General features: G+C 37.4%; 1 protein-coding gene across 1 annotated transcript in view; it reads left to right on the top strand.

Annotated features, from left to right (window-relative positions):
- Positions 1 to 10,739, top strand: part of Eif3e (eukaryotic translation initiation factor 3 subunit E) — a 28,079-nt gene extending 17,340 nt beyond the window's left edge. The window contains exons 8-13 of the mRNA XM_057792537.1: positions 1,510 to 1,636; positions 2,328 to 2,429; positions 3,845 to 3,954; positions 8,833 to 8,935; positions 9,553 to 9,687; positions 10,544 to 10,739. Of these exons, the coding sequence (XP_057648520.1) occupies positions 1,510 to 1,636; positions 2,328 to 2,429; positions 3,845 to 3,954; positions 8,833 to 8,935; positions 9,553 to 9,687; positions 10,544 to 10,582 (616 nt within the window). The 3' untranslated portion in view covers positions 10,583 to 10,739. The remainder of the gene's footprint in view (positions 1 to 1,509; positions 1,637 to 2,327; positions 2,430 to 3,844; positions 3,955 to 8,832; positions 8,936 to 9,552; positions 9,688 to 10,543) is intronic.
- The last annotated feature ends 9,645 nt before the right edge of the window (positions 10,740 to 20,384 follow it).

Raw genomic sequence — 20,384 nt, 5'->3', positions numbered from 1 at the left:
ACATCTTTGTGTAGCTTTTCTGAGACCCTGGCTTTGAGCTCTGGCATTGCAACACCCCCCCCCCCCATATTGAGTATTTGGAAATTTTATTATAGGTCAGCATTAACCAATAAACATTTTAAAATGTGTAATACATTTGAAATTTTTTTATTTTTTTTTAAAGATGATCTCATTGAGCCTACCCTGTCCTTGAACTTTAGTGTCTAAGGATGACTTGAACACCTGATTTTCTGCATCCTGCTCCCAAGTGTGGACATTACAGGTGTGCACTGTCATACCCAACTCAATTGCCATCAATTTTTTTTAAGCACTTCTAAATTTGAACCCTGTTAGTTATCCCCAATGAAGGAATTCTATTTGTCTCATTACTTATGTTTTTAAACATACACTCAAATGCTATATTTTAATTTTGTCATTAGAATAGTTTAGAAATTTGACTTCTCTTATGTAAGTACCTGTGTAATCATCCTAGTTCTTCACGTCATTTTTGTCAGCTTCTGTGTATTCACAGAAACGGTATCCCAAGGAAGTGGCTCACAGGAGTATGAAAAGAATGCAAGTTTAGCATCATATGATAAATTTGCAGATTATTAGGTATTAAATTCTAAATCCCTGAAGAATTCAGTAGGAATATGTAATACAGTGGTGTGTGTGCACTTGCATGTGTACATGTTACAGTCTAGGAGAGCATGGAAGTCCATATTTAAAAGCTTTCTGGAATTTCATCTTCTGAGAAGTTTATAATTGGAGGAACAATTTCCTTGGAGTCAACTTTATTGATGGGAGCTGGGTTGATAACTCTAAAACTTGAATATATAGCTTTGAGAAATGATCTTTACAGACATAATTCTGAACTCGACATCATACCTGGTGGTGAAGGTACTCAACTAGTTTGTATTGGATCTATATAAGAAAGTTGTTAGAGTAATGACTTAGAAGGTTGTCCATCGTCGCTAGTAGCATGATTTGGTAATTAATGGTGAAGACCCCATTGGCATTTATGTCACATCTATTCCTGTTTTTCATGATTGCCACTGCTACACATTTAATCCGGGCCATGTAATACTTTAATAATGTCCTCATTGTTTCTACTTTTACATCAGCAAAATTAGTTAGTTTGTGTATGTGCCCAGTGTTCTGACTGTGAAAGTGCCTGCACATGCAAAGTCTCTCTCCTCTGTTCCTATGAGAGAGTCTAAGTCATAGCTGTCATCAGAGCTTTTGGGATAAACTAATAGTATATCTAGAGACCTTCTAACATCGATTCCGCAATAGTAAGGACTTACTGGATTCTTGAATGAGTCTTCCTACTCACTCTTGGCAGTAGTGGTACAATTCCCATCCTGTCATTGAATTCTGCTGGTTTTGTAGGTGGTTGTTCCCCTAAATGTTTGCAGTCTTAGGTTAAACAATGTAGACAGATGCTTCCTTTAATTCACACTGAATTATTTACATTGAAAATTGTGGAAGTTTAGTGACTATCAAGTACTTGTTGTATTTTTACTTTAGGTACCTTAATGCAATCCAAACGATGTGTCCTCATATTCTCCGCTATCTGACTACTGCCGTCATAACGAACAAAGACGTGCGGAAACGCCGGCAGGTGCTGAAAGACCTAGTGAAAGTTATTCAGCAGGTAAAACCAAACACCTTAAAGCGCTGAAACCTTAGTTTTGATCTCTTCTAAAGTAAGACTCTGGAGTCTTAGGTGAAAATATATAAAGCGAAGGGAAGTGTACATGAAGATAGAAGAGAGACAAGCCCTAAGCGTTTACTTCTGTAAATTCCCAGTATCTTTGTGACAGATGTGGTGTGAGTGATGATTGGTGCTTTCTTCCAATGACTTTGCTTCTTGGTGGTTTGGGGAGTTGTTACCTGCACAACTAGATGGTGACCTTTGGAATAGAATGTATAGTAAGATTGCTTAAGGTAGACAGAAGCCACTATTGAGCTTCTCAAAAAAACAAGCATAAACAGTCTAAGAACTCTTTATTTAACATAATAATGCATTTATACAAGGAAGCGATTCTTATAGTAGGGTTGTATCTTCATAGCTGAAGAAGTTCTTCATTGTTTATTGACTAAAGGAGACTAAGTATTAAAATTGAAAACTTCTGAATAATTCTGAGAGTTTAGAGACTTTGGACAGTATTCCAGGCTTACTGTTACCTGGGATACGCGTTTGACCAGGTGCGGTGAGAATAGGACAGTGGATTGTTTGCTGTGAATTAATGATAAGAGACCTGGAGAGTGGTGATACTTTAAATAGGCAGTGTGATAAGCAGTGCTCCACCAGCTCTAACTGGACATGTGACTTGATTTTACAGGAGTCTTACACATATAAAGACCCAATTACAGAATTTGTTGAATGCTTATATGTCAACTTTGATTTTGATGGGGCTCAGAAAAAGCTGAGGGAATGTGAATCAGTAAGTATGAATTTTTACTAATCAGTTTACATTCTTAAATTTCTAGACGTGGTATTGAAGTAATTGAATTAAAAAAGAAGCTAAATGGCGGGTTACTGGTAGAATGAAGTCATGTAATTAGCATTTGTCTCCGTTGGTTACAGAAGTTAAAGCCTCAGCTGATTTGAATGCATCTGGGTCTCCTTAATTTTTTTTTCTAATCTGGTTCATATGTACATACATCACAACTTTGACTCATATTTGGAGTTATTTTTAGAATTTTTTAAATGATTATATTTAACATTTCCTATAAACCAGGAAATTTTTATAGTTATGATTTTATACCCAATTTGTTGACAAATTCTTCCAGAGAAAATCTGGAACTTGATATGTAGACCAAACTGTCAATGGACTCACAGAGACCCATTCACTTGCCTCTGCCTCCCACACACTGGTATTAAAGGCTGACATCTTTACGCTCTGTTGCTGCTTTTATCATTTGTTTTGTTTTGTTTGATTTTTAAAGAACTTTTGTAATGTTTGTGGGCACACACGTGGAAGCTAGGCGAGAGCTTTGCGGGGCTTGTTTGTCCTTTCACCGTTGTGTGGGTTCCAGGGTTTATGCTTCTTTGCTATGTTTTACCCCTGAGCCATATCCAGGGCTTTGCCACATCTAGTCAATTAATTAATTGATCAGCTCATATTCGCAACGTGTTTTGTGGTTAGGTCAGGGTTGAGCGCACAGTTTGTTATTTATCTTCAACTGATCTTAGGCCCATGATCTTTGTACCTTAGGTTCTTGAGTGCTGGGATTGTAGGTGTATAATACCATGCTCAACTAATTTCATCTTTTAAAATCAAATTTTGGGAAAAAGTGTACAATTTAATTAGGATCTTTTTTCTCTAAGGGGAAGAATGGAAATATGTATTGTGCTATTTTTTAAATATTAGTCAACATGGAAAACTAAAATCTTATCTTGATAGTTTGTAATCTTATAACCATGTGATCATTACCGTTGCTGTTGAAATAATCTCTTTTAACTGTTACTGTCTTTGAAATAGTAGCCATTCCTGCACTGTTTTCTCAGTCTGTTTGTCTTGTGTTGCAGAAAGTTCATGTCCTTAGTCTATTTCTTCTTTTTAGTAGTTAGGGCATGTTGGACTAAACAAAACATGTCAGGAAGTTGCTATGCTGTTTCAGATCATCAATGAAATAAGGAGCCACTGAGGCTTTCTTGGAGTTTTTCTTCCATCATTTTATAACTACTTGTTTAAAATATTAAGGATTTGAAGCATGAGCAATATTCTAGAAATTGGTATGCTGTAGGATTTTTAGGTAGATTATAGTGAACAGAACAATAAAGTAGACAAAGTGAGTCAAGTTTTACAAACAGTCGTCAGCGACATTAATTTTATAATCTATTTTATGCATATAGGTGCTTGTGAATGACTTCTTCTTGGTGGCTTGTCTTGAGGACTTCATTGAAAATGCCCGTCTCTTCATATTTGAAACCTTTTGTCGTATCCACCAGTGTATCAGCATTAAGTAAGAACACTCAAATCAGATATATATTTTTCTACCTTTTATTTAATCTGTGTAATTGCCATTTATTATTATGATACATGAAATAAGATTTCATTTGATTCTATTTTTGTTTCTCTTTGCTTTTAGAAGAAACAGAAGTTTGAATTTTGCGAATCTTTAGTCTTTATTTGTGTGGCAGAATATAATTTTTACAAGTGACAAGTTGAAAACCTAAACTTCCTTTCCGTTACCTTTTTAAACAGTAAATAGTGTTGTGCCATTAGGAAGGGCTATTTAAGATGGTTTTCAGCAGTAAGGCAATGAGTTAGCCCTTAGCAAATGGGAAATTTTGTTGTAAGACCACTACATTTGGTAATAATTTCTGTTAATTAAGTTTGTTTATTTAATTACATATTTGAATTCTCATATAGTAAGCTGCTGTGACATCCTAAAATGTTGAAACATGGAAAGCTTGTGGTGAAGTTGAGTTGAAAGTTTCTCTGTTGTGTGAGAAAATAATTGGCAAAATTGTGAAATGTACATGACCTATTAGAAACTAATTCATGTATTAGGCTTTCAAAAATTATTAGCGCCCTTTGGCCACAGATGAAGTCAAATATAAAACATAAAAACTTAGTGCTTTTAATGTTTGCCCCTGAGGAATTTTGTGTAAACCAAATTCTGTTTCTTAATGTCATTTGTTTTTGGTAAGAGATCTATCCATGCTTGCCTAACGTTAGTGGGTTGTCCTTGAAGTGGTTGTCCACAGTTAGACGTGCAGTGTGATCCCTGGGCCTTTCTTAGGGGCTTAGGGCTTCATTGTAGTTTGCAAGCATGCCTTTTTAAATTGATTTTCTTCCTAGTCTTAATAAAAAATTGATGTGTGGTTTAAAAGGCAGGCACATCACATAAGACTGATGGACAGCTACCTGGATTAGAGGATTTGTTTTGGAGATTTATAATTGGGCTTCTCTGTGAAAAAGGAATGCTTAGTATTTTGGTTTTCTTTTGTAATTTTCTCCATTCCCTCGTAGGCTGTGTTCTCTTTTGTGTTGGAATTGATTTGTTTTGTTTGCATGTGTATTTGGCTAGAACTTCTTGCTCCTATGTTTTATAGCAGATCTTTGTTGAGTGAGTAAATGTGCTCTGAACATCTTAAATGGTGAGGCTTCTTTGCATTGTGCTTCTGAGGTGTCATGGATAAGGAATTTGTGATAATTCTCGCTCTTTACATTTACAAGTTGGTATTTGAGTTTATGTTTACTGTGTTTGACAGTGAAAGAGACCAAGTATTCATACTCTGGTGAAATGTGCAGCCTGGTGATGGTAATGGACTAGGACTCTGAATGCTTATAGTTTTGTCCGTGTTGATTACTTGGCTTGCTCTTTTGTACTACCAGAATCCAACCAGGCCCTTGTAATTGTTAGGCAAGCTCTTGAACACTGACCTGTGCATAAATAATCTTATGGACATTTTAATTTTCCTTGGATCTCTTTTCTCTTCTGCTAGACTATCTCTAAAACATCTTAAACTAAATTTCCAGAGGCATTCCAAAGCCCTGGGTTCTTCTAGTCCTTGCACTGCATTTACTTGAGGTTGTCTAAACTTCTTTTTGCCTGCCTTAGAAGATTAAAAGTACAAAAAAATTAATAATTTAAGGAATATGTTGATGTGGATCATTTTTCTTCAAAATAGGCATATTCAGGTTAGTATGGCTATGAATGTTTTCAAATAACAGAAGTTTTGAGCTGCAAGAGCCCTTAGAAAAAACTATGAATCCAGTACTGCACAGCTATAGAAAAACTGATTTTAAGTCTTTTCAGTAGAATGAGTGTAGAAAAACAGAACTTTCTATTGGTGATAGAGGAAGTGTTTTCTATCTTCATTGTCCAGCCTGAGCTCCTTGAAACATGACATATATTTCAAGTTCTAAAACCAGAGTTTTCAAATGTTGAGTATGCATATGTGTACTGGTTTGTGTGGAAGCAATTTGGCTGACTGTCACATGCAGTATTACTTACATGTATAGTTGTGTCTGCATGCAAGTATATTAAATCAGGCCTTCTTCATGATGTTTTAGCATACATTTTTCTGACATTTCTTTGGAACCTCGTGACTTGTAGAAATACTGACTCTGCACTCTTTTATTTAGCTGGAAACATTGAGGTTTGGTATCCAGCTGCTACCTAGGTCATCCTGGATTACCAAGCTTAGGCTGGTAAAGCCTACATTGTATTGTTCTTCACCATGAATTGTTTTGTTGTGAACAGTTTATATTATTAGAAATAATCTTCATATAAATTGTTTAGAATACCAGTTGAGCAAAAGAATAAACATGAAGTCCATTACAGCTTTTAATTCTGTATTACAAAATCTCTAGTTTTGTTTGGCACATACAGTTGTGAGGTATAGCAAGGCTGCCTTGCTGTACCTTGGGTTGACTATCTCAAATCATAGCCAGAAATTAAATAATCACGTCCTGTCACTTGATTTTTTTTTATCCATGTAAATTACATCTCTTTAGAGTAATTGATAGACCAGTATCATACTATCTTGACTATATTGAATAATTTCATGTTTTTAAAGTTTTACTAGACTAGAATAACAGCAGCTGAGAGTAATATAAAGTATTTATATTAGGATTAAAAATGCAGTAGATCTCTTCATTCAGATTCCAATGACAGAATCCATGAAAATGACCAATAGAACTAACCTTTGTCTTTAAACAGTACACAGGCCTGTATATCTGTAAGAGCATGCTATGAGAACTAATTAAAGAATCTGCTAAGAAACTATGACTAACTGTGAGAGCAGGACACAGACATTTCAGAAACACCAAATGCTGAATGCGACAACTGTAATGTGTATATGTGTATGTATACATGTTTGTGTATGTGTATATATATATATTACATTATATTAATTAAAGCTTGGCTGCAGTCTTCATATCTTGACCTTTAGTCAACAATGTTTGAAATTTTTTTAAAAAAAAAAAAGCAAAATTTGTCAACTAAAATTTGGAAAAGCAGGTTGTATGAAGTCGATACTAATATCCTTTGTGAAGTGCTGGTCTCCCAAATCTGTGCTAAGATGGGCAGAATAACTAACCACTGTGAGGTTTCAGAGTAGAGAAAGAGACCATCCTCAAGACACGGGGTTACTACTTGATAGATAATCAATCTGGGATCAATAAAAACCCAGTTAAGTCTCTAGATCAAGATACGTATGTAATGTTTGTAAATGTGTCTGCTGCTATCAATTACTTCACAGAAACAGAGAAATACCTGGTTTGTGCTGGAAGCATGAACAAGCTTAGTTAAAGTAACTGGACTGAGGATAGATACTGCTTTTGTTTGGTGTTGAAGATTATTTGCTTTCTTAACTTATTTGTTAGGTTTTTGTATCTAGTAACTGGTAAACTAGTCAACATAAAGATGTATGAAGCTATTTTTAGAGAAAATATTTAGGTCTACATTGAAATTGCTCCAGACACAGTTAAGAGTTTTAGTACTGTTTGCATCTAGAATTTGTTTTTGTTTAGATTGGGAGGATTCATTTTAGAGCATTTTGTAGAGTTGCCTAAGCCATCTTTTTTTTTAATTAATTTATTTATTAAAAATTTCCACTTCGCTCCCTCCTCCCATTTCCCTCCCATTCCCCCCACTCCCTCTCCCCCTCCGTCTTCAGTCCTAAGAGGAGACAGGGTTTCCTGCCCTGAGGGAAGTCCAAGATCCCCGCCCCCCCCCCATCCACCCAGGTCTAGGAAGCCATCTTTATCTTTCAAGCTTTGGTATTTTAGTATTTTGCATGAATTTGAGAGACAGAGCAGGTGTCTGGGCCGGGGTGAGAGACCCCAGGCACAGGCACGCCAGGTCAAATGGCAGCTTACTGAACTAGGTCTTTCCGCCTTTACATGCCAATCCATTTTGCCAGCCTAGTTTTTATATTCTTTAATTTCTTCTTGAAGTGATTGGTAACTTAGATTACCTGAGGTTCTATCAAAGTAATGTACCAATACTCTTAGAACTTATTTTATTAAGAGTCAAGAAATACAGTACAGTGGGGACCGTGAATAGCCGCCCTACCTAAGGTGGAGAGTTTAAGCAGCTCCGCTGTGCATGGTGCCATGTCACTGCAGCCATGTTACAATGTGAGTATAAAGGAAAGGGATATTAATTTCAGTTAAGAGTTACTGTGTAGAGTGTGATTTCTTGCTTTTTTTCATGAGGGAGAATAACTGGAAGCTGAAAACTTAGATTGTAGCTAAATTGACTTGAAAGTTTATGCTTTTTGTATTAAGTGAGATTTTTTTTTTATTTTAAGATTTGAAAAGAGCTGGGAAATAAGCTGATGGTTGGGTTTTAGGATTAAACAACTATGTGAAATAGATTAAGGGCTCAAGATACAGATTATACAGATAATGGAAACTAGTACCCGAGCCTGAATCAGATTGTGGCTAGAGTAGGAGTCAGGCAGTTAGGTATTCATTCAGTGGCTCCTTTGTGAGTTGCATGGCTCTCTTTTCTGGGTGCATAGTAAACAAGGAGCTCACAAAGGGTCTGTATTCTTGGGATGGTTTATCACCGTCCTTTGTTTCCATGTAAGAGACAAGTGATTCAAGTGAGGGAAAGGGTAGCTAGAGAGATGGCCTGTGCAGAGACCAGTTGGGAGTGTGAAGAAAGGTTAGTGTGTCTGCTGAAGTACAGTGCTTTTCATGGTGAGAGTAGATGAGAAACCATAATTAATGGAGCAATTGAGGGACTTCTTCTAGATATGGGGTACATAGTTAAAAGTCATGTCCAAGAGAATGTGATCCTGAAGAAGGATCTGAAGTCTATGCAAAGTATAAGTCAAACATTGTCTATAAAAACTAAATGTGTACATCTCTCTGTCCTTAGTATGCTAGCAGATAAACTGAATATGACTCCGGAAGAAGCTGAGAGATGGATTGTGAATCTGATTAGAAATGCAAGGTTGGATGCCAAGATTGACTCCAAACTAGTGAGTATTATAGTAGTTTGGTACGTGCTGTTTAACAGTCACGGAATAACAAATTTTCCATTAGAAATTTTATTCTGTATACTTTGTTTGATTGAGACAGGGTCTCACTGAAGCTATGGCTGCCCTAGAACTCACTGTGTAGATGAGGCTGGCCAGGTGCCTCCTCTGCTGGAATTACAGTCATGCATAACACAGCACCTATTCAGGAAACTTTGTTAAGCTGAGCCTGGTGATGTAGGCCTGTAATTGCCCCTAGTTGGGCTCTGAGGCTGAATTGAAGGCCATCCTGGGCAAATACCCTCAAAATGGAAAAGTAAAACCAGGATGGCAGCCATCATCAGGCCTAGGGGTATACCAGGACAGGACTGTAACTCTGACAGAGTTCCTGCCTGTTCCGTGGCAGCCCATTTCTGGTACTATATGTCCCACCAAAAGTAGCTGGGTGACAGTTTTTTGTTTGAAGGTCGTAGTACCTCCTATGTTTTCTTGCGTGAATGTTCTTGTCCCCGTACAGTGTATAGGTGTGCAGCAGGCAGGTGGTATTGTGTTATGCTCAGATTTACTGAGACGCTCCACTCATTGGCTTTGCTACAGTAATAATTTGTCTTTCATTTTAGGGTCACGTGGTAATGGGTAACAATGCAGTATCACCCTATCAGCAAGTGATTGAAAAGACAAAAAGTCTTTCTTTTAGAAGCCAAATGTTGGCCATGAATATCGAAAAGAAACTCAATCAGAACAGTAGATCAGAGGTAAGAGCCAAGCATTTTCCATTCTGTTTGGTATTTAGCAATACTGTAACAACTGTTACATGAACGTTGAGAACATATCAGTATTGGTTAGTTCAAATTTTGTGTTTCCTTTTAAGCTTATAAGTATTTTGTTCAAGAAAGTAAATTTTGTCTTAAATATGTTAGGTTCCTAATTATAACTGTTTTTTTTTTCTTTTACTCTTCTTAAGTGACTTCATTAACTTGCTTCCTCAGGGCTCAGCATATCATGTTGATGCCAATAGATGATACCTTACATGTGCTTGAAATATGTGTCCTTTCTAACGCTAAAGACATAGTTCTATAAAAATCTGCTTTATATGCTGATCTTACATAAATTTTAATTTTATCTTTTATTTGATGTTCATAAATAACTGTCCAAAAATATCCCCTTCTCTTTTTAGTAGAGATCCCTCGTTTTAGACATTCACGGAATTTGAGTGGCCTTGTGACTTCAAAATTCCAAAGCATTTGTAATTCCACTTAACACACTGAGCACATACAAACTGAGGGTAGAAAGTGTTAGTAAGTAACTCAGAATATTTAAGGACTCATTGAGTTGAGACCAGAGTAGGTTAGAGTGGATTTACAATTGCATTCTACAACCAAGTCTAGTAGAACTGAAACTGAACAGTAGTTTATACGATAATTTTTTCTTGTTTGCTTTTTTTCCTCTATGTCCAGAATAAATTTGATTATTGTTACCATGTTAGTGACTGATTATTGGTGTACTTTATTCCCGTCCAAAAGCTGTACAAGTGATGAGGTGTTTGTATTTCCTTCTTCTCTCTTAACATGGGGTTTCCATCTTGATGGTTTCTCTCTGCATGTATTTTAGGCTCCCAACTGGGCAACCCAAGATTCTGGCTTCTATTAAAGAATTCTAAAGAAAAGAAGAAAAAGGAATCAGTAAAAGACACAGTAACCATTTTATATATATATAAATATATATAAAGAACAACATACATTTTTAGGAGCATTTGACATGTTTGCTGTAAATTTTGGAGAATTTGAATAAAATTGGCCATGATTCACTTTTATCGTGTTTGAGTTTCCTTGTATGTGCAAGTGTGTTTTATTAACTTGGTTTTCAAACAACTATATTCCTAGTTGCTAAAGCCATATAAGAGATCCATGTGTAAACCCAGTTTCCCAGGGTACTGTAGGACAGTACATTACAGAGAATTGGCACAGGAACAGTATGTGTAAGTGGCTCTTTTTTAAATATGTGCAGATTTGTGTACCTTGTGGTTGAGGTACAGATCTATCATTAGGTTACCTCAGTAGTTCTAATATGTGGTAGCCACTAATCTCTGTCTCTGAGAATTTTACAAAAATGAAATTAGAATCAGCCTGCCTTGTTGACAAATTTTACATGCACAATTGTAAGAACAAAAAATACTCAGACCAACAAATGTATCTGTACTAAATATAGCATATAATCAACAAATTGTCATATAGATCAGTACTGTATTTCTTTTATTACTTAGTAGGACTCCTTTTGTTTATTTACCATATTGTAATAATGATGTATTTGTTGAAAGATACTTTGGTGCTGTGGGACAATGGTTTTGTCCCACAAGACCTCAATTTGTCACTGGTTTAATAAATTGCTGCTTGGCCAGTAGCCTGGCAGGAAGTATAGATGGGGTGACCAGAATAGGAGAATTCTGGGAAAGGAAAAGCTTAGTCTGCAGTTGACACCCAGACACAGAGAAAGCAAGATGAGAATGCCTTGCTGATAAAGGGTACCAAGCCACGTGGCTAACACAGACAAAAATTATGGGTTAAGATGTAAGAGTTAATAAGACTGAGCTAATAGTCCTACCAGTTTATAATTAATGTAGACCTCTGTGTGTTTCTTTGGGATTAATGGCTGTGGCACTGGGCAGGGTAGAAACCTCTGTCAACAGCAACAACAAAATGATATGTGGAATTGAGAAGCCATGGAGTCGTCAGGGGAAAAAAGACATGAGCTGCCAGCTGGAACCTGGCTGATAGGCCACAAGGCTCATAATAAAATATAAAATAATAGAAATCGGTTAACCAACCATATCAGAGCTAGCTAACAATACGCTTGAGTGATTGGCCAAGCAGTGTTTCAATTAATACAGTTTCTGTGTGATTATTTCAGGAGTTTGGGCAGCCGGGAAACAAACAAGCAGCCTCTCCCAACACTTGGTGGTTTCTAGTTTGGTAATACTACAAGTAAAGCTTTTAAAAATAATTTTCTTAGTTACTCTAGTTAGAGACTAAGTCGAAGTATAAGTCACATTTTACAAATTCCCTGAATGTCATACACTCTTGAGTTTAATAGATACTTATGTTATCTAAGTATAATTTTCTTCTTGGGTCTTGCTCACACAGAATTGGACTAGTATGATTGTGTATGTTTCTCTTTCTCCTCCCATGCTAATGGTATAAACATGAAAGACCTTCTGTTTTATTGTTTGTTAGACCACTGCTAAAAGTCAATTGTTCAGATTCTCATGTAATTTTATTGCATATTCCACTTAGAAAGCACAGAAGTCCCAAGAGCAGGGTATACACCGTATAATAATGATTTTCGCCCTGAAGGCTTTATGCTCTCCTGTTGGTACTGTTCAGCTGTTATATAGTACAAAGGCATGTGTTTGATTAAGTGAATGCTTATGGCTATCTTTAATAAATTTCATTTCTGTAAACAACCAAGTGCCAGAATTGAGGTTTCTGGCTCTTGGCTTGGGATGTGGGTATTGCTAAGTAGAAGTCCAGAGGTGCTGATTGTTGTGAAAATCTGAATGTCACCCTGGCAACTCTAGATAGTATAAAAGAATATCTGTAGCATGAAATTGTCAGAGTTCATGTTGAAACCTTCAGAAATTGATATCAGTAACAAGATAGAAAGTGATCCTCATATAATAGCTAATTTTATTATCAAAAGTTCTGATCAGTAATAAAGCCATATTTCATTACAAGGCTAAGTAGAATTGCATGCACTACTAAGATGTCAAGTTTTAATCTATAACTTGACCAAGACACATTAAAAGCAAATATTTCTCCACAACTGAAAAGTTCATCAGATGTGGGCTAAGTGAATTACCAAAAGTTCAGGGAAGGGATGTAGTTACTATTAAACATGTCTCTGCTGGGCTCGGAACAACCTTCAGGAAAAGGAGTTTACCTTAGGCAAGCTAGAAACATGAAAATGTCCATAGTAGTTGTATATTGGTGGCAAAGCATGGTTGGTCTAGTATTTATGTTAAGGTGTAGATCAGAGAACAACTGTATCAGATCTGTCATATTGCTGAAGGGTAGTTAGTCTTTTGTGAGTTGTTAGGGCCATGGTCAGGGACAGTTATTTGAAGTGAGCACAAAAAGTATTCCATGATCCGTTTGACCAGTGTGATCTCTGGCTAGTAGTTTTCCACTTCTCTTGAAACAATATGCCACTATTGGTTGTCAGGGTTCGAGAGAAGCCCCCAAGGAAAGACCAGCAACCACATGTTCAGTAACTAAAGCACTTTATTGATTCCAACCTTGGGGTGGCAAAATGGCCACCCCCAAAGAAGATTACAAGCTGCTTTTAAGCAGAATTAGGGAAATCCAGAGAGAAGGGATTATCTGGGGTTGACTGGTGGAGGAAAGAGTAGTCTGGGGGTTGATTGGTGAGAGCTGACTGGTGGGAGCCTAGGGAAAGCTGTCTTTAGCTTGCAGGAGGTTGGGAGTGTCTGTCCAGATGGCAGAAGGGTCTTGGAAGTTCATCTATAAATTGTGGTTTTCCTGAGAACTGTTTACTCAGCTCTGTCTCATTCTAGTGACCTAAACTAAGGTCTGGTCTCTGTCAGGGCTCTCTGGTACGCTGTCTCGTCCATACCCCTGTTCCCCACTCCACCCCCCACAAGCCCTTTCATTAGTATCATTTAGAAAAAAATTATATAATGGTCATTTTTGCATATTTATAACATCTATTCATTATCAAGATATATTCTTGACATGCATTTGTATAAAAATTACTTGGCTGTGAATATGACCTTAAACAACAGGAAAAGTTTTCCAGTAAGGTGCCAAGTCAAAATAAATTTTATTTTTCATGTTTGTACTTTGTTCATTGTTATTATATTCCACATTCTATGCATTAGTAGCTTTTGTGCAAATCCATGAAGAATTTACACATTTGTAAACTGCATATTTGTGTATTTTACATTGTTTTCTACTTGTAAGCATGTGTTTGTGCTATTTTAAAGTATGAACTATATAAACATATATAATGTATATCCATATGTGTGTATAGATGCACACAAAAATATGCAAACTGTTTTAAAAAAATCAAGAAATACCTAGTAACTCCTTTCAGTTCTTCTGCTTAAATAAAAATCTTAATTCTTGCCTGGCGGTGGTGGCGCAAGCCTTTAATCCCAGCACTTGGGAGGCAGAGGCAGGTAGATCTCTGTGAGTTCAAGGCCAGCCTGGTTTACAAGAGTTCCAGGACAGGCTCCAAAGCTACAGAGAAACCCTGTCTCGAAAAACAAAACAAAACAAAAAAAAAAAAAAAGAAAAGAAAAGAAAATTCTTGAAGAGTTACATTTTCTTCATCACCCCTGAAAAGTAAGCACTGCGGTGACTTGTATGAATATTCTGTTTATATAAAAGTTTAGATTTCAATCAAACTGAAAGTATGCCTGGTATTCTGTAGCTTGCTTCACTCAGCAGGTTGAGGGGTATTCATCTTTAGTCCATAGCTTCTCACTGCCTTCTGGTGTTAACCGTGTATGTACGATACCATAGATTGCTCAAGCACATGTTGTGTAATAGTTTCCTCTGAGATTAAAACATCTCATCCCGCAGGAAGCTCTTTAATCCAGAGGTAAACAAAACAGCTTCAGGAAGTTCCTGAAACTGACCAGATTGACTTTGCCCCTCCCTTTCAGAGTAAACAATGAAAGCTGGGAGTCCCTGTAGATCACTTGAACCTGTTGAGCATGCAGTCTGTGCAACATTTTTCATGCTCCTAGCTTTGTGAGCTGTCATCCATGCTGGGGTTGGCTTTAGTGATGCACATGTCCGTGAGTCATTTGGGTTTCTGTAAGTGAGCCCTCACCTACTCATGTAAATAACACCAATAAACATCCTTGATTCACCAAATTGGACCTTGGTGGTATCCACACTTTGGTGTTTCTTGGAATCCCTGTCAGGGGTGAGTAGATGTATGTATTACAACTCCCCAGAGAGCATCCTGTTACACAAGTGTTGATAAGCAAGCTTCCAACTTTTTGCTTAGTGTGGAGTTTTTTTGAACGAGTTAGAATAGTGTGTGTTTATGCCAGGGAAACCTGTGTGTATTATTGATTATTAATACAGACGTGGTTCCGACTTAATGTTTTTGATCTGTCTCCCATGGCTTTTTATTTCTTTTAATTCTAGCTCCTTAGATTGTTCTGAAGTTTTACTATTTCTCCTGTAATAGCTGAACAACCCAGGGCTGTATTTCTGTTCTTAGAATGATTAATTCTAGAAAATCTGACATGCATGATTTTACTTGTAATTTAAAGTTACTATCTTGGCACCATCCAGATGTACAGACTGTTATATTGAATGAAATTCCCATCTTTTTTTGATATCCATTCTGCCCATATTATAACACTCAAACAACATTGTTTTGCCACTGTTAGAACTTCTTTCTTTAATTGATATTTTTCAGGCTCACTATAATAGCTCTGTGCAAATTTTAGTTATGCTAAATGGGATTCATCGTGACCTGTCAATTGGAAGATGGTGTTTGTACTGTTCTCTTGATAGAAAGATGACTCTTTGGATATTTTTTCCCCAAATTTCTGAGGTTTTTTTCCTCGGGTAATCTCATGGGGGTAGGCAAAGTGTGTGTGTGTGTGTATGTATGTGTGTGTGATATTTTTCAAATATTTTGGCTGATTTTTTTTAAACATGCCTTCTGGTTCTCTAGTGACCGTTTTACCTGGTTTACTGGTAGATATTTGTTGAATTTCTCACTTTGATGATTTTTCACCCATTTTTTATGGTCTGTTTTTAAAATCTTACTTTCGATAGCTACATGAAAGGTCATCAAGTGCTTGTCAAGTCTCAAACTGCACACTTTAATGAATGTCTCCGCCTTTAGTTAGAATGGGCATTCTCAAACTGGAGCTTTGCCTGTGGTTTTATACTTTAACTCAATTATTATATTTTATGCACTTACCCACTATATACATAGACACACACTAACTAGAGAATCTTTTAAATGCAACCTGTTTAAGCTTTATATTTTGTGTGCTGAACATTCTCTGTTCCTTTCCTTGTCCAAGCTGCCACCAGTTACCTCCATGAATTTTATAGCTTTGGTACTCCCCATTTTATTTTTCACGGCTAAAAAAACGCACCATTTTATGCCAACTATAAGCCTTGCTGTTTTCAAACTGTTTTGATGGCTGTAGATTAAGAAAAGCCTTATAAATTGCCCTATTCTGTGTGTGTGTGTGTGTGTGTGTGTGATGTATATACTAGTAATTGTGTCCCTAAAATGAGAACTGCTAATTGGTGCAAAAATACCTTATAGAAGCATTGCTCTCTTGTCCAGGTGCCACTCCTCTGGGAATGAATTTTGTCCCTCTACGGCCTCACTGTGTAATGATTTCTACATGAGAGGGCCCTTGGTGGCCAGAGCCCACTATGAGTGAGGTGAGACACACAGGTCATACAGAGAGCTTAGGTGAGGGGTTTATTGAAAGAAGAGTAAAAGGGGAGGGAAGAGAGAAGGAGACCAGCTTGCCTCTTCAGAACAGCAGGAAGAGAGTGGGAATGGGCAGAGCTTGTTTCTTAAAGGGACCTTTGCACCTGTGTACAGACTTATGCACTGCCTGAGTGCATCCTGCCAGGTGGCAAGCCAGTATAATGCCTGAATCCTAACACTACCCATGCATGTACTTCTAATTTGCATTTTACTTTTCCTCTGGAACTCAATTCTGATATCAAGGAAGGCTTTCCTTCTCTCTGGTGTATATTAGTCTTCAGTAAATTGTTGAACCAAAGAATAATATTCAGAAGGCTCAGGATGGAAAAAACAATGTTGATTTGAAGCTCTAAAGCTGAAACTAAATTTACAAATCAGAAAGTGTACTTCTGCCATTGTTGTGATATGGTTTGTATCTTTGTGTGCCTGAATCAAGCACCCCGTAAATCAGTAGTTGAGCCTCATGGCACAGACTTGATCTCAGATACTCAGAAGGCTGAAGCAGGAAGATTCAAAGTTTATGGCCTGTGTGGGCTTCAGAGGAAGCTCAGTGCCAGCCCTGAAATGTGCCAAAGGAGCAATATGAGAAGGTGAAGGTTTTCAAAAGGCCTAGTGATACAGACAAGTGGTGAGGGCCTTGCTGAGCATGTGCAAGGCCCCAAGCTCAAACCCCAAGACTACAAAATCAAATATATATCATCAGAGCCCTGCTTTTAAGTAAATCGAAAGCATCATTTAGACTTAAGATTGCTGTTAGATGAATTTATTTTGTTTGGAAAGAACAGTGTGCCGGGGTTGGGGATGGGATGGTCAGTTGCATGAAGACCTGCGTCTTGGAATTGTATTTATACGAAAAATTTTAAAACTTCTTTTTAGTCTTCTTGGTAATGGTGGAAATTAGAGTGGCAAGGTCTTCAAAGCCTCTTCACTCTCAGCCTTGCAGCATCAGTGAGACAGCCAGGCAGTGTACAGAAGCACTGAGCTTCCAAACTGATGGCGGGTGAATCTAGCCGATACTTCCTGGCCTCCTCCTGATGATCCCTAAGTATGGCCACTGTTGTGCTTCCCAACTGGCAAACCTGTGAACAGAAAGGGTGCTGCTGCTTTGAGAGACCTTTCCCGCTTGGTTTGAAGAGGCAGACCACTGGGAAGTAACCCTCGTGGTTTCTGTGAGTTGGTTGATCCAGAATAACACTGATTTGTTTGAGTGACATTTCTTTTTACTGCGAATCCCTAGTGTCTAGCATATTTTAGGCTTCTGTAAATTGTTGAATCAAAGAATAATATTCAGAAGGATCTGAGAGAGGAAAAAAATCCTCCAAGAGAGTAACTAACACGGGAGCCACTGAAAGTGATATCACATTGACAGTAACGCTCAGTAGTAAAACTGACCTGTAAAGACCAGCAGTAAGAAAAATAGTCAAGGCCAGAGCCAAACTATCAGAGTGAAATGTTTAGCGCTTCCAGTGAGACTTTAATTACTCTTAAAAGCAGCTCACTGTTCAACTGTTTCTGTGTTTCCTGTGCATAATTTACTGTGATGCATTTGCTATGTTAAGATCAAGGATCCTCTGGAAAAAAGCTCCACCTTCCTGGAGAAGGAGCACAAACACTGTTCTGTTCTGCCCAGTTTTCAGTTTCTGAATTTAATAAACGGTTTGGCTGTTAGAATCTGCACAAATGAACATTAATGCATTTCCTATTTGGGTTCTAAAGCCGACTGTTGTGCTGCCTTCTGTTTCATCTGATGAGTTGGGGTTGGGGGGAAATGCCAGGATTGATGGATTTTTTGTTTTTAAGTGTTATGAAAACGATGAGGAGACGGAAGTAATACTCTTTGAAGATGACGTTTGAACAGACACCAGCTTGGCTACTTGCAGGCGTCATTCCAGGTAAATAAGATTTTGTGTGTGTGTGTCTGTCTGTCTGTCTGTCTGTCTATCTGTCTGTCTATCTAAAGATATACTTCTAAGATATGTGGATTAGTGCTAGAAAGGATTGAAGGCCGTAGATGTCCCAAATGGGCAAAATGACATAAAGCATAATAGGTCACAAGAAAACTTCCTTATTTTACCAGGATTTACAAACTGGAAGTTCTGCAGGAATAAAATACTGAGGTGCATTTTTTAGGAACATGTTTAAGTATTACTTCTGCATTGCCCTCTTAGTAAAGGGATTGTCATTGACCCATAGATACTGGGTAGGTATTTTCTTGTTCACACAAGCAGGTGTTGTTTGGCAACATAAAAGCAGCTGTCTGGCAGAGAAAAAGAAATGCTGTTATTCTCTGGTTTTGCACTCCCCCCAGCAGTGTATGAGTGTTCCTCTTACTCTACACCTCACCAGCATGAGCTGTCACTTACTGTACTGATCTTAGCCAATCTCCTAGATAGAGATAAAACTTAAAAGTGGTTTTGGTTTGCGTGTCTCGGCTGGTTAAGGATGTTGAGCATTTCTTCACGTGTTTCTCAGTCATTTGAGTTTCCCCTTGAGAATTCTTAGTGTAGACCTGTGACCGATTCTTAATTGGGTTATTTGCTTTCTTGGTATCTAGTTTTTTGCACTCTTTGTATATTTTGGATGTTAGCCCTCTATCAGTGAAGTTGGTAAAAAAGAACTCCTATCCTGTAGGTTGCTGTTTTTGTCCACACAGCAGTGTCCTTTGCCAAGCAGAAACTTCAGTTTTATGGGATCCCTCCCCTTTTATTAGTTGTTGTTCTTAGTATCTGTGCTAGCAGCATTGTGTTTAGTGTCTTTTCCTGGGCCAATCAGTTAAGGCTCTTTCCCACCTTCTCTTATATCAGGTTCAGTGTATCTGGTTTCGTGTTTGATCCATATAGAGGTAAGTTTTGTGCAGGATTGTAAATATGGATCTATTTGTATTTTTCTACACACAGCCACCCGGTTTGGCAGACACTTTGTTGAGGATGCTGTCTTTTTTAAAGTGGGCATTTCTGGCATCTTTAGCAAAAATCAGATGTTCATAAGTATGTGAACTTGGTTTGGGTTTTCAGTTTGATTTCATTGATCATCGTGTCTATTTTATGTCAATATGATACTTTTTATTACTGTAACTTTGTAATTTAAAGTACAACTTAAAATTAAGCATAGTGATATCTCTCTCAGTTCTTTTATTATTCAGGAGTGTTTTAGCTATCCTCGTTTTTCTAGATTTCTATATGAAGCTTAGAATTGTCTTTTTAAGATCTGGGAAGAATTGTGTTGGAGTTTTGAAGGGGATTGCATTGAATCTGGCCATTTTTACTATGTGATCTTACTAGTCCATGAACATGGGAGATCTTTCTATCTTCTATATCATCTTCAGTTTCTTCCTTGAAGGTTTTATGGTACAGCTCTTCAAATTGCTTGGTTCAAGTTACCCCAGGATATTTGGTATTAATTGGGGCTATTTTGCAAAGTGTTGCTTCCTGATGTCTTTCTCAGTCCATTTGTCATTAGTGTGTAGGGGTTACTGATTTTTGTGTGATAATTTTGTATCCAGCTACTTTGGAGTTTCCCAGTAGACGTTTCACTTATGTCTACTGTCAAATTGTCTGCAAATAAAGGTATTTTGACTAAGAAGAATAAGCTTTTTGCAACAGAATCAAATGCCTATACTATATTGTGTTCCTTGTCAGTTCTATTGCTGTTACCAGGAAAATATTTGAGTAATAAGTTGATAAAAATCCAGTGGTTTTTATGGAAGTTTTTTTTCCGTCCTGTTTATTGCTTCCCATAAAAGATGGGTTAAAACTTAGAAACAATAGCTCTAACATTTATCATTACTGGGGAGGTGTGGTTTTATTGGTGTATCCCATCAGGGGGGTGGGAGTTCAAGGAAGCCTGGGCTATATCATAGCAAGTTCTAGTTCAACCTAAACTATGAAACGCTGTCTGAGAAAATAAAATAAAATCACCCTACCCCACCCCTACACATGTGTGATCACTATAAGAT

This window comes from Chionomys nivalis, chromosome 17, assembly GCF_950005125.1.
Source record: "Chionomys nivalis chromosome 17, mChiNiv1.1, whole genome shotgun sequence".
In the NCBI taxonomy this organism is placed as follows: Eukaryota; Metazoa; Chordata; class Mammalia; order Rodentia; family Cricetidae; genus Chionomys; species Chionomys nivalis.
Note: the sequence above shows the minus strand (reverse complement) of the source record. Positions and strands in the feature narration are given on the sequence as shown.